Below are 14,383 nucleotides of genomic sequence, written 5' to 3' on the forward strand. Positions count from 1 at the left end.
CTGACGAGCATATCATAAATGTCGAAGAGAAGGAGATGCTACGAGTATGAGAAATGTACTTCGATGGAGCATCATCAATTAAGCGTGCTCAGCTTACAAATCTAGAAAAAGCTCAAGCCGTAATTGGAATCATTTTCGTAGCACCTGAGGGAGGCATAATGAGATTCTCATTCAGCTTGACTGAACCTCGGACCAACAATGAAGCTAATTATGAAGCTTTAATAGCAGGACTGGAGATTGCAATCGATGTTAGAATTTGAAATCTCCAAATCTTTGGTGATTCTCAAATTGTATTAAATCAAGTATTGGAGTTTATAAAATCACCAAGTTTGAGTTGACTTGTTATCATCGACGAGTTCTTGAGCTGGTGAAACAAATCCCAATTGTCAAATTAGCTCAAGTTCTCCGAGGTTAAAACAGCAAAGCCGATTGCCTTGCCAAAATTGCTAAAGAAATGATGAACATAGATGATGAATGACCTATAATAATTATGGTGCACAATCATCGGGTCTTAGAGCCAGCATTATTACAATTCCCGCAGGTAGAGGGAATACCAAGTTCAAGTTAGCAGGATACAACTCTGGTTGATCCTCAACCTTCCCAACCAGTTGTTCTTGAAGATTAGTCTGAAGAATAACAAGTTCCCAAGAAATGACATAAGGCTAGTCAAGCTTCAGAATCATGGTGGCATTGCCTATATGTTGAAGAAGAAGATGTCTAGAGACGGCCTTTCATTGACTATTTCAAAGAAAGTAAATTTCCAATGGCCAAATTATTAGCTGCTTAAATCAGAAAGAAAGCGCTATGATACGCATTTGTCAACAACACATTGTATCGGCGTGCTTTCGATCAAATGTGGCTAAGGTGTATAGGGACCCAAGAAGCTAATAAAGTGGTAGCAGAAGTTCATGAAGCACTTTGTGGAGCGCAGCAATCAGGTCCCAAGATGGCGGTTAAAATTAAAAGAATGAGCTACTATTGGCCAAGAATGATAAAGGTTTGTATTGATCATGCTAAGAGGTGTCACGAATGTCAAATTCACGTTGATGTTATACATCAACCGCCAAATCCACTGCACCCTACAAAATATTAGCAATGAGAGGGGATAGGCGTGTAAAGGACCAAATGTTTTTGAATAGAAATCGTTGTATCAAATGAAAATCATCGAGTAGGGGATTTGGTGGAATCAATGTATGTGATGAAGGTCAAATTTGGGAATTGTCAAGTAAAGGATTTGCTGAAATTGACCATTTGAATGTTGAATGGAAGTCGAACATGTTTTGTGTGGTAGAAGGGATAAATAGTGTCTGATACTGTAGAGTTTGGTGCCAAGTGGAAGTAGAGGAGTGGACATCGTGGGTTAACTTAGTTTACATAGGACAAATTATTGATCTTGAATTCATAGTCAGCGTAGTATAGGAATTGTGAAATTGGTGCAGGTTTTGAGTTGGAGACAATGCAATCAATGAATTGGTCTTGGCAGATTTGTTTAGGTGTTGCATTGTAATTGTTGAGCAGAGATCAGCATCATCGATGATTGCGAGCGAGGCTCTAAAGATGATAGAGCAGCGACGAGGGTGGAGATTGTTGACCATTAATGATAAGAGTATGATTTTGCGTCAGGTGGTGAAAGTCGAGATAAATAAGATATTAAGAAAATAAACTGGGGCTTTGATTCCACGTACTATTTGATGCAAGGCAATGTAGACTGATCTAGGAATGAAATTAAAACTATTTACAACTATGCAAATAAATATATATGTTAAAAGCATTTTATGAATTTTCTTCTTTGTCCATGTGATCTTGATTTCCTTTAGAATGAATACGTGAGATTTTGATTTTCTTGCCGTGAATTCCTGGGATACTAATTTTCATATTTGCATTAATATGTGGGTTTCAAAAATAAAACAATCGAGAACATATGTACATGTTCTGATTTATAACAAGATATAACAAGAAATATGTTTCCAAGCATCAATGTACAGATAAGTTCTCATGTTATGCATACAAGAACAATTTGTTTTATGCTTGTCAAATGTGAAGGCTCTATGCATGTTTAACTCTCCTTATTGCTTACATATTAGTCTCTTAGAATGCAACTACCATAGAGTAATGCTTCCTTTAAGTTTAACTGCTACGCAGATCATCAAACAAGATTGATCCAATTCCATGAGAAATTTGTTACTCATGACATACCCGTTGAGAGATGAAAATTTGATGATGTTGAGTAATAACCATAGAGTAATCCTTTCAATAAGAAGTCTGGAATCATGAAGTCAGATTGCAGACTTTTAACCATATATATATTTCTACTAGAGTTATATCAACCGAGTTGAAATAGATAGACTCCAGTAACTTGGAAACACTTTTTCCTTGAAGCTTTTTTTTTCCCTAAAAAAAATATTAGAGTTGCTTTAAGCGTAACTCCGTTTCTGGGATCTTATGTCATTGCTTTGCAGGAAATTTTCACTGGAATATTGATGATGTGGCCAAGTCTGTTGCTTGCATGATGATGTCTGGGCCATTCCTTACAGGTTATACACAGGTAAGAACTCTTCGGGATATTTGTGCAAGTTTTTTTTTTAAATTTCAGACGCGAAAAGTTTGCATGTATACTATCAGTCTGTTTGCACTTTGCTCTAGCGTTGTCTGATGTTGCAATTTGGTCCAAGATTTTCAAAAACCCACCGCTCTATATATTTTTTTCTTCTAATTAAATTATTTCTCTTCTAAAATTTTCACTTATCTATAACCCTTTTTCTATAATGACTCTTGAAAATATTATAAATATATAACATGTCAGCTGTAAGAGCAAGCTTATAATCAACTTACCAATCTTCTTAATAACTTCAAATGGTCCTATATACCTAGGATTCAACTTGCCCCCTTGACCAAATCTTGTTGTGCCTTTCACTGGTTTAACCTTGAGAAATAAAAAACCACCAACTTCAAAGTTTACTATGCTGTGCTTGAAATCACAATATTTTTTGTTAACGTTCCTGAGCATCTTTCAATATGCCTCTGATTAATCTAATTTTCTCCATGGCTTCATCAACTAGCACTGGGCCCATTAATTATCTTTCTCCTACTTCCACCCAGGTTAATTGAGTTCTGCACTTTCTGCTATAAAGTGCTTCATATGGTATTATTTTTATAGTTGATTGATAACTGTTGTTGTAAGCAAATTCTATTTGTGGTGTCACGACCTGACCCGAAGACTCAAAATAATGACATGGGAACTGACAGTCGGATGGTTAATATAATTTCTGCAATTACACATAATAGTAATGGATAATATTCCACAAACATTGAAGAGCCACTAAAAAATTATTCATTTGTTCATGAATACAAACCATATTTTATTTGTTATTATTCGAGCGTGTTCTTCTGCACACAAATTCTTCTCTTTCAACTATTTCTAAGAGTTTGAGTTTACATGATAAACTCAGTGGATAATCAACATTGTAACATAATAGTTATAATACATATAAAAAATGCATCATATTCATCTTGTTATTCTTTCTCATTTACATATTTGTAGATATATCAATTCATGTGGTATAGAACTTTATTTTATATATGTGGTATAAATCTTTATTTTACATTTGTTAAATAATGTATTCATTTTCCATTCAATTAACATTAATGCATTCTTCAGTTTTCTCATTTATTATGTTCCCTTTTCATTTACTACATGAGCATTGTAAAAAATTTATTCCATTGAGGTACCATTCTCATTTACATTTTCATTTTCTTTTAATGTGTACGGGCACATTGCTTCCTCAGCTAATATCCTACTGGGGTGAACTTCTGTAATTTATATGCATATATCATTTCCCTTTTTATTTATGCTTTCATTTATATATTATAAGTTATTACATTTATTTCATTATTCTTTACATATATTTTTATATGTATTTTAAATAACATATAACTTTCAAACATATACTTTCAAATTTACTTTCTTTTTCCTTTACATGTGTTTTAAATCATTATATACATCTTTCACATATTAATATACATTCATAATGTCATGATAGTTGATATACATTCCTACTATCATAATAATTTATATGTCAAATTTTCATCATCACATATACATTTGAATTGATATCATCTTGCACGTAATAACATCTAATTATAAGTAAAACAAATATATAAGGCATTACTTTTAGAATTGAAATAAATAAAGAAATTTCCATAAACAATTGTAGTTTACCCATTTGATTACTGTCAGATCTTTCAAATCCTCAATTCGCTGATTTAGTCTTCCAATACTTATCTTGTCTCAGCTATGAAAATTCACTGTTCCAAATAACATTAAATTTCATTAATTATCACTGAACAATTTACAAATTCAAAGCTGTAATGAATTTGATTTGACTAACATTCTTAAGAGTAACGTTACATGCATCGGCTATTATTACAAAATATTGAAAGTTTCCAACTTTCCATATCTTAAACATAATTCACAAATCTAATTTTCTGATAATAAAAATTATTACCTCACCTAACAATTTCATCCTTCCTCTTTGAAATTGTCCCCTTAGAAATTTAGATTCACCACAAAATTTTCTCTCTTTTTGCTTGACAATCACCTATTATTTCATCAATTAGAGAAATTTAAAATAATAAATGTGAATGCAAAAGAACATTTTAATTCACTTACTCCTTCTGTTGGCATAAATGAAAACTCGTTGATTCGTCATTCACTAAAATTTTTCTTTACTTTTTTTTTTCTTTTCTGAATTTCTTCCTCTATCTTCCTGATGTCTTCTTAGGATAAATCACTAAAGAAAAATGTGCCAAAAAAAGAAATTGGAAAAAACAATTTCTTCCTCTTGGGCGCTTCTCTTGGCTGAAGCTTTCACATGCATTTTACCCTTAGAAGAGTGAGTGAAACAGAGATATTACTCACGAGGAGTCATTTATTTTCACTCTTGTACGTGATCCCTCGCTCGAAAATGATAACCGAACTCTCTAGCCCTGTCGTGCCCTCGCTTGGTCCACCCAACTCTTCATCTGTTCATTCGGGCCTACTCGTGCGGGTGTGATTACATAGGTCGGCGGTTCAATTGAACCAGTCAGACCAATTCGTACAAGTGATATGTTGTCCTCCCGACTACCTCCAAGATCAAAAACACATAATCTCAATAAGTCTTCCAATACCTAAATTGTACTTTCAGATTGACCATTAGTCTGATAATGGAAAGCTATACTGATGTTTAGGTTTGTGCCCAAGCCTTCATGAATGCTTTTTCACATTCTGAAAGTGAATCTACCATCTCTATATGAAATAATAACTTTTGGAATACCATACAATCTAATAATTTCCTTCCCATACAGGTATGCCAATTTATCTACTTGATCAGATTGCTTGCTAGAAAAAATGTGAGCTGATTTTATTAGTCTGTTAATAATCACCCAAATGTTGTCATGCCCTCGTCTAGATCTGGGAAATCCCATAACAAAATTTATTGCAATATCTTCTCACTTTCACTCAGGGATAGATAATGATTGCAGAAGTCCACTCGGTCGTTGATGTTCAGCTTTCATAATTTAACAAGCTTCATAATTAGATACATATTCAACAACATCTTTCTTCATACTTGGCCACCAAAAAGTTAGTTTCAAGTTTTTATACATCTGAGTACTAACTGGAAGATTGGTGTAGCATGAGCGATGAGTTTCCTACAATTTTTTTTTTTAATTCTTGATTACTAGGTGCCACGGTTAAGACTTATGCTTAATAATTTCATCAGTATCAATAGAAATATCTAGTCTTTTTCTTGATTGAGCTTGCTTAATTAATTTTGGATACTCACCATCAATCTTTTGAGCTTTTTGAATTTGATTTGTTAAAGTTGGCTACTTTGCTTTACTGTCATCTGTTATAAATATTCAAGATTTTTAAAATCTATAACCTCCAATTGCAGTGCCTCCATTTCCTTTATCAATTGAACTTCTTGAGTAATCATCCAATTTATAATTCCCATGGATTTACGACTCAAAGCATCGACCACAATGTTAGCTTTTCCATGACAATACTGAATATTCACATCATTATTCTTGATTAGCTGCAATCATTTTCTATCTCAAATTTACACTACAGGAAATTCAGCTGTTACCGGCGGCTTTGACCGGCAGTTTGTGGACCGCCGGTATCACCGACGGTTAGTGGACCGCCGGTATCACCGGCGGTTTAGCCGCCGGGTATTACCGGCGGCACACCAGCAGTTATCTAAGTTAAGGCCGCTGGAACTAGCGGCGGTTATCAAACCGCCTGTCAAATCGCTGGCGGTTAAAATGTCCGACGGTTTAACGACGGCTTATACCGCCGGTGATAAGTGATTTCTTTACCGGACGGCTGAGACGCCGCCGGTAACTTCGTTAAACCGCCGGTATTATACCGGCGGTTACTGATGGCACCCGGCGGTAATCTGGTGAAAGCCCGGCAGTCTAGACCGCCAGTACGACCGTCGGCCCAGACCGCCGGGAACCGCTGGTGTAGTACCGGCGGTTTACCGACGGGTGCCGGCGGTTTCTCTAATGCACGTCGGCCGCTGGAACCGCCGGCAAGCCGTCGTTGAAGGGACCGCCGGTAAGCCGTCGGTCACATGGCCGGCGGCGCAACGGACGGAACACCAACGGTACAAAGCAAGGTAATAACCGGCGGTATAAGCCGCCGGAAGACCGTCGGCTAATAAAACCGCCGGTAAAAACCGCTGGCAAATTGTTTCCTACGCCATTTTTTTCGGCGGTTGGATAACCGCCGAAAAGCCGCCGCTGATTTTTAAAACCGCCGGTGTTACCACCTAAACCGCCGGAAAAAGCCGCCGGTTTTGGGTGATTTTCCTGTAGTGTTAGTTCTTTTTGTGAAAATATATATTTAAAGCTCTAATGATCATTAAAGATTTCACATCTCACACCATACAAATAATGTTGCCAAAATTTAAAGCAAACACTATCACTGCCAGCTCTAAATCATAAGTAGGATAATTTCTTTCATGTGACTTCAATTGTCTCAATGCGTATTATTTCTTTTCTGTTTTACATTTGAACATATCCTAATCCCTTCTAAGATGCATCATTGTAAATATGAAATCCTTCTATTCCTAATGGAATTGCCTACACTGGTGCTGTAGTCAGATGCTTCTTCAATGCTTGAAAGTTCTTCTCACATTATGTAGTCCATTCAAATTTAACATCCTTTCTCATCAGCTTGGATAGTGACATAACAATTTGTGAAAATACTTTAACAAATGTCCCATAATATCCAACTAATCCCAAGAAGCTACGAATCTCTATAATATTCTTTAGTATGGGCCATTCCAAGATTGTTTTCACCTTCTGTGGGTTTACTGAAATCCCTTCAACATTTGTAATATGTCCCAAGAATGTAATACTTATTAGGCAAATTTCACATTTTTAATATTTTACATACAACCGATTTTTCCTCAATGTTTTCTAAATTATTCTTAAATGATCAACATGCTTATCCTTAGTCTTTGAGTACATCAGAATGTCTTCAACAAAAATAACCAAAAACTAATCTAGATAATTCTTGAAAATCTTATTCATTATATCCATGAAAATAATAGGAGCATTCGTCAACCCAAATGTTATTATGAAGAATTCAAAATGACCATGTTTGGTTCCAAAAACTATCTTACTTATATCTTCTTCTTTAACTCTCAACTAATTATACCCTAATTGCAAATCGATTCAAAAAAATATTGTAGCACCTACTAACTGATCGAACAAATCATCTATGCAAGGTAGTGGATATTTATTCTTGATAGTCACTTTGTTCAACTCTCGATAGTCAATACACATTCGCATGAATCCATCTTTCTTCTTAACAAAAAGTACAGGTGCAATCCAAGGTGAATTACTAGACCTTATGAATTTGTTATCCAACAATTCTTGCAATTGAGCTTTCAATTCCTGCAATTCTTTTGGAGTCATACTACAAGGAGATTTGTATATTGCTTATGTTCCTAGTTGCAATTCTATCCCAAATTCGACTTCCCTTTCAAGTGGTAATCCAGGTAATTCTTTAGGAAATACATTTGAAAATTATGAAACAACTAGGACATTCTATAATGCCTATACATCTTTATTTAACACATCCATTTTAGCTAAGAACATCAGCTCACCCCTCACATATTTACTCATATTTACTGTACTAATAAGAGAAGATATCCTGTTCTTCTCATATGGATAGTAGAAAGTCTTCTCATTTGACAAATTAAACTTTATCCTTTTTTTCCAACATTTAATTGTGGCAAAATATTTAACTAGCCAATCAATTCCCAAAATGATATCAAAAATTTTAATAGACACTAAAATCAACTTTGTTGTAAATTTGTGACCTTGAATAATCAAGATTCATAAAACACTTCCTATGAGCATGCAAACTATCTCTTGTTCTCATTATAACACATAAGGCTTGTGTAAAGCATACAATCTCAACATATAAGTCAGAACAAAATTCTGCTGAAATAAATGATTAGGATGCACTAGAATAAAAAAGAACTCTATCAAATTTATTAAAATTAGAAGTATACCTGTAACTGTCTCTTTTGAATCTTTGGCTTCTTGAGGTGTGATGGAAAATACTCTAACTTTCCTAGCTTGATTACTTTTAACATCTGATGCTCTAATCTCATATGAATTGGTGGTTTCCCTTGAACTGATGGCTTTTTCTAAAATTGAGTTTTCCCTGCTTGATTGCCTTCCAAACATCTCTTATATTGTCCATGTTCTTGATATCCTTGTGGCCTGACGTTGTTTCTTTCCCCAGTGGGCAATCCATCCTGCAATGACCCAGTTCACCACACTATATCACCTTCCAGAACCCACTAAATACTGACCAAAATGTTTCTTCCCATACTGATCACAAAGAGGCTATTGCTTATTATCAAATTTAAGCTTCTTATTTCTAAATTGAGCATCCTTTCAAACATTTTTCTTTTGCCTGTCTGCCGCTGCTCCCAACTGTGCTTAGAAAAATTTAGCTCATTTCAATTATCCTTGCTCTCTCCACTAAGCTGTTTGCGTGCATCCATCCCATTGATCATCATTGCTGCGTGCACATGTAGACTTAACTTAGTACTCTAAAGTCATGTGTTTTATGCACTTGTAGATATAGCTTGGCACGTTCCTAGCTCACGCACAACTAATGTGCAAAATATGTTTCCACGTGCCTATCACTCATCACCTTTCCAAGTCATTACAACCATGCACATCATACACACACACAATGTGCATCAAACATGACAAGATTTTCACGACATTCTGGCTTATTCACCTATTGTCTAACTCCATAGCCACGAGCTTAAGGTTGTAACAACATGTTCGTGATGGTGGTTACTATTAAGTTGTGAAGTCTACTTTTTTTTCTTTTGAGGAAAACACTATTTGTAGACTTAATTGCAGTCCGACTTATCTAGGGGTTTTTGGTTTGCCTGGGAAAGGTATCCAATATTTATAATTATTTTATAAAGGCTGTTTTGGAAATTTGATTGTATTTTTCTAGCTACTTTAGTTTCTCTTTATAAAATGAGTGTCATCTTATGTATCTAAGAAATTTGGGTTGTAATTCTCAACAATCAATAATAAAATCTACAGTGACAACAACATGATATAGTCATCAATTGGATGAAACTGTAATTTTTTTTTGTAGTACGCTTTTTTTGCACTCTCAGTGTTATATAAGTTTTGCATTTATCCCAAGAGTTTCGAACCTATTTTTGTGTGGGCCCACAAAAAGTATGGGGGTGTGCATATTTGCTACTTTTTTCTTTCTCTTTTTACATATGGGTTCATTCAGAAAATAAGGACTGAGCTAGCATCCTCTTCTAAAAATCATTGGCAATATTTCAAAATCAGGAAAGCCATTGAATCAACTTCAAAATGGCCTAACATTTTTTATTTGTTTAGTTCTTTTTTTTTTTCCTTCATTCTGTTCATACTAACTCTTGACATCCTTTTAGACGCTAAATGATTGGTATGATCGTGAAATCGATGCTATCAATGAGCCTTATCGCCCCATTCCTTCAGGAGCGATATCTGAGAATGAGGTTTGTAAATCTTTCTTGTAATAATGTTGTTAACGATGTTGCTTGGAAAACAGTGCATTGGCTGTAGGTTTCCTGTTTCAATCTGGCTATTGTTGAAGTTTATCATTTTGCACAGGATATAGCATGATCTTATTCAAAGCCTAGTCAAAGATCTTGAGAAAATTTTAGCCCTATCTTTTTGTGTGGGATATTAATGTATCAGACTATTTTCATCACTATGGTCATTTTTAAAATTTTTGTTTGCGCTTAATTTAAACTGGGTAATGGACATGGTATTTCACAAGTGTATGAGGTACTCTTTCCTGCAAACAGCCGATGGACTTGAAGCTAAAAAATAAGGGAATTTAAAAATGGTTTTGATACATTTGTAATAAATACGAAAGAATAATAACGCACACATGTCTTGTTTACAGAAAATGTGAATATATCTTTAACAAAAGTGATTTTCTGTGGCAACTTAACCTTTTTATTTTTTTCCTTTTACAGTATGAAAGCTATTTCTGTTTTTTTAATTAACAATAATATTAAAGTGGCCTGCCGTATAAATATGCACATATTTTTCTCGAGATATTTTAAATAAGAAAAAAATAGTCATTCTGGTGAAAGACTGAAAGATATGCCAAATTTTACTTTCTATCTTCCCTGAATACAAATATTTGTGACTGAAAGAGCTTCAGGAACAAGTTGTCTATTTCAAAAGAAGAAATCTTTGTTGTTCCTATCCAAGCATGGAGACAGAGTTCGACTTGGCTATCTAATTTTTATTATATGGTTCAGTTTTTTCAATTACGAATACATTACAAGAATGATCAAAACCCCTGGTCTGATATTCACTGTTATCTATGAAAGTCTAACTCTTCATATACGCCTCTAATATTCTTTCAAGGATTTCTTTTGAAATTTTATGTTTATTCTGCTCTGGATTCATGTTCTTTGGAATGCAAGCTTGGTCTAGTCAGTTGGCTTAAATGCTAATCCTATTTGTAGGATTACAACAGACTCAAGAATTTCAGCACAGACAGGTTTCAATTGAGCTTTCAAATACTTGTTTATCATACCAGATGTTTCATACAATTAATACTTGCTTCATATGTCTTCCTTGAAATTGTTGCATCAACTTTATCACGCTTTTAGCAGTTACTTCTTCCTTTTTTTGTGACTATAGGCAAGAGTTAGTTTCCTTGGGTTGATTATCATTTGGAAAACTTAAAAACTACATTTGGTTAGGTTATAACTCAGATTTGGTTGCTGCTACTAGGAGGCATTGGCTTGGCTGGTCTGTTAGATGTGTGGGTGAGCCATTCAAAATTTAAATATGAATATGTTTGAAATATCAAATGCAAAACCTCACACCTTGGCAGTGCTCGTCTTTCCTGTTGTTAGGCAGGGCACACGTTTCCAGTTATATTTTATCTAGCTTTGGGTGGATCCTTGGTTTCATACATATATTCTGCTCCCCCGTTAAAGGTTGAAGCACTTTAATCCCTTTAGATGTAAACTATTAATCTTATATCTCATCACTTTATATTGTATAGCTTTGCAAAGGCTGAACATTTTTTTTGCAACATTTTCTGTTCTGTCCTGGCCACAATTTATCTTGTAGCTCAAGCAAAATGGATGGATTGGCAATTTTGCTTTGGGGGCAAGCTACATTGCTCTACCATGGTATAATGAACAATTCTATAACTTATTTAGTACATTTATTTTTCTGTTTTAAGCTTGAATTGTGGAAGTTATTCTTCATATAATTTTCCTGTCTTGTGATTGCAACTGTTCACTTAATAGGTGGGCTGGTCAGGCACTGTTTGGAACTCTTACCCCCGACATTGTTGTGCTTACTCTCTTGTACAGCATAGCTGGGGTATGTTGCTCACAGCTAGCTTAATTTATATCATTTAAGAAACTAACTGTTGCTAAATCTCTGTAAATTTTTACTTAGTAGCTGGGGATTGCAATTGTTAATGATTTTAAAAGCATTGAAGGAGACAGGGCTATGGGGTTGCAGGTTAGCTTCCTCACTGTTAAAATCAATTTTTTGTGTAACCTGCAGTTTATTTAAAAGTAGCTTACCCGATGTGGGATATACTGATATCATTTTATTGGCTAATAGTCACTTCCAGTTGCTTTTGGCGTAGAAGCAGCCAAATGGATTTGTGTTGGTGCCATTGACATAACTCAGATATCGATTGCAGGTATAAGAAAATTATTTTTTGATTCATTGTGGAAGTCCCATAGCTTATTGTCATATTGATTGATAAAAAATACATGTCAAAATTTTTGGTTCAGTTTGAGCCACCAAAAATTGAGCCGGTGATTTTGGTTGAACCACTTGCACGACACATCAGAATTGAATTGCTGACCATATTTGAGTTGGTTCACCCCTTAGTGCGATGAAGCAATAAATAATATGATTATAAAATGAAGTTAACAAGTGATAATTGGGCTGTCATACCATGGCCAACCACCTTTGAAAACCAGTTGCCCAAGAGGTAAAACACAGGCCTGACTCATGTCAACGCCAACAATGCACTAGCTTGAATTGTTGCCCATAGATTGATGATTGATAGTGGCCTGCCAAGAGAGGTTATCTGCCAAGCTTGGGAAGTGCTGTTTGGCAGTTGGTCTTGGAAAGTTGTTTTGCATTCACAGAACATCAAATAAGCAAAGCATGAAAAAAACATTTGAATTCATCAAAATTGTCACACCCCAGTTTGGCCTACTCCCCCCCCCTAAACAGTCAAGCTGGAGTATAACAGATAAGGAAAATCTAAATCGACTCCTTATTAACACCCATTCCTTAACACTATTTTTAGAATAGAGTGAGTAAAAATGATATCTATTTAGGCCCTCCTAACATGTCAACCTATCAACTCCAAACTTCATAATGAGAAGCTTATAATATACTTTACTGAACATCAAACATAATTAAAGTAAATACAGAGCTTTGCTAAAACTTTTAAAATTTACTTACATACCCAAAAAGTTTATACAGCTATCCTTTAGATCTCCTCTAAGATATCTTTGTACATCAAAACATATTTATACCAAAAAGGATCGGTCATCTCTTTCCCGCCTAGTGCCCTATGAGTTCCTTTCCCTTATCTGCAGTATAACCACTACTAATGAGCTATGACTCAATGAAATACACAAGCAATAATATAAGAATTAATAATAATATTTTAACTATTGAGAAAGGCATAACATTAGTGACTAAATAATAACATGGTTAGAGCACCTTCCATATGGATCAGAAGAAAACATAACAGTGCTTTCCTTCTTTTAAATTAGCGTATGATGGCTATAGACTTTTGTACCATTTCAGCTTTTCAATTCAAGGTTGGGTCCAGATTCTCAACTTTTAGAATTGAAAGTACAGGCTTACCATGTCAGGTCTTTCGCTTTCATTTGTACAGGCCTATCCCCCATATATGACTTAATTATTTGCTTTTATACTATCATTCTCTTTTTGTATAATCACAATCACTAGTATCAAGTATCAAGCGAATCAACAATTTATATAACTGAAATCAACTACAAACAAATAAATTGAAATAGATGGAAGTACATATTATCACATAAGAGGCTGTTGACCTGTATACTATATCCAAAAAAAAAAGAAAAAGAGAGAGAGGCTCAAAATCATACTTTTCCCGAAGGATCCAGGAATCCAGTCGAATTCGTGCAGAAATCCCGCAAAATACTGTTCATCCGGCGCCGAAACGATCACTTCTCCGCAGAATCTTCCGTAAAACCTGCATCTGGCCTCGATCGCTGCCTTTTTGAAGTCTTTAAAAGCCAAGAGAACAGAGCCTTCAACCCCGTCGCTCTTCCCTCTCTCTACTCGACCGAAGCTCTCTCCACTGCTTCTCCTCTCCCGTTCGCTACCCACACGAGCTCCCGTCGCTACTCTCCCCCGACACTTCCTCGTTCACGATCTCCTCTGTCCACACGAGCCCCCGTCGTTTCTCCTTCGACCCATCTCCAAACCCCCTGCTTGTGTCGATCCACAGAGAGAAGGAGAGAGAGAGAGAGAGAGGAGTAAAAACCCCTACCTCCTTCACAAGCTCCGGCCTCCGCCTCCGCCTCCCTCCTCCGATCCAGAGCTACAACAGGAGCTCACGGGTTATGAAGGTAACCCTCTTCCCTTTCACGAGCTTCTCTCGGCCAAATCCTAAAAAAAAAAATGGAATTCCTTTTTTAAATTAATTATAATAATTATTAATTATTTTTAATTATTATTTAATTATAGATATAATTAATTAATTAATTATAATTAATTAATAATTAGTTATTAATTA

The 14,383-nt window shown here is 35.3% G+C and overlaps 1 protein-coding gene across 1 annotated transcript in view; it reads left to right on the forward strand.

Moving 5' to 3' along the window:
* Positions 1-14,383, forward strand: part of LOC110111644 (chlorophyll synthase, chloroplastic) — a 63,860-nt gene that overhangs the window by 19,475 nt on the left and 30,002 nt on the right. Inside the window, exons 5-12 of the mRNA XM_020843601.2 lie at positions 2,460-2,545; positions 9,999-10,085; positions 11,313-11,378; positions 11,469-11,552; positions 11,689-11,750; positions 11,871-11,946; positions 12,028-12,090; positions 12,196-12,277. Coding sequence (XP_020699260.1) covers positions 2,460-2,545; positions 9,999-10,085; positions 11,313-11,378; positions 11,469-11,552; positions 11,689-11,750; positions 11,871-11,946; positions 12,028-12,090; positions 12,196-12,277 — 606 coding nt within the window. The remainder of the gene's footprint in view (positions 1-2,459; positions 2,546-9,998; positions 10,086-11,312; positions 11,379-11,468; positions 11,553-11,688; positions 11,751-11,870; positions 11,947-12,027; positions 12,091-12,195; positions 12,278-14,383) is intronic.

This window comes from Dendrobium catenatum, unplaced genomic scaffold (assembly GCF_001605985.2).
Source record: "Dendrobium catenatum unplaced genomic scaffold, ASM160598v2 fragScaff_scaffold_231, whole genome shotgun sequence".
NCBI lineage: Eukaryota > Viridiplantae > Streptophyta > Magnoliopsida > Asparagales > Orchidaceae > Dendrobium > Dendrobium catenatum.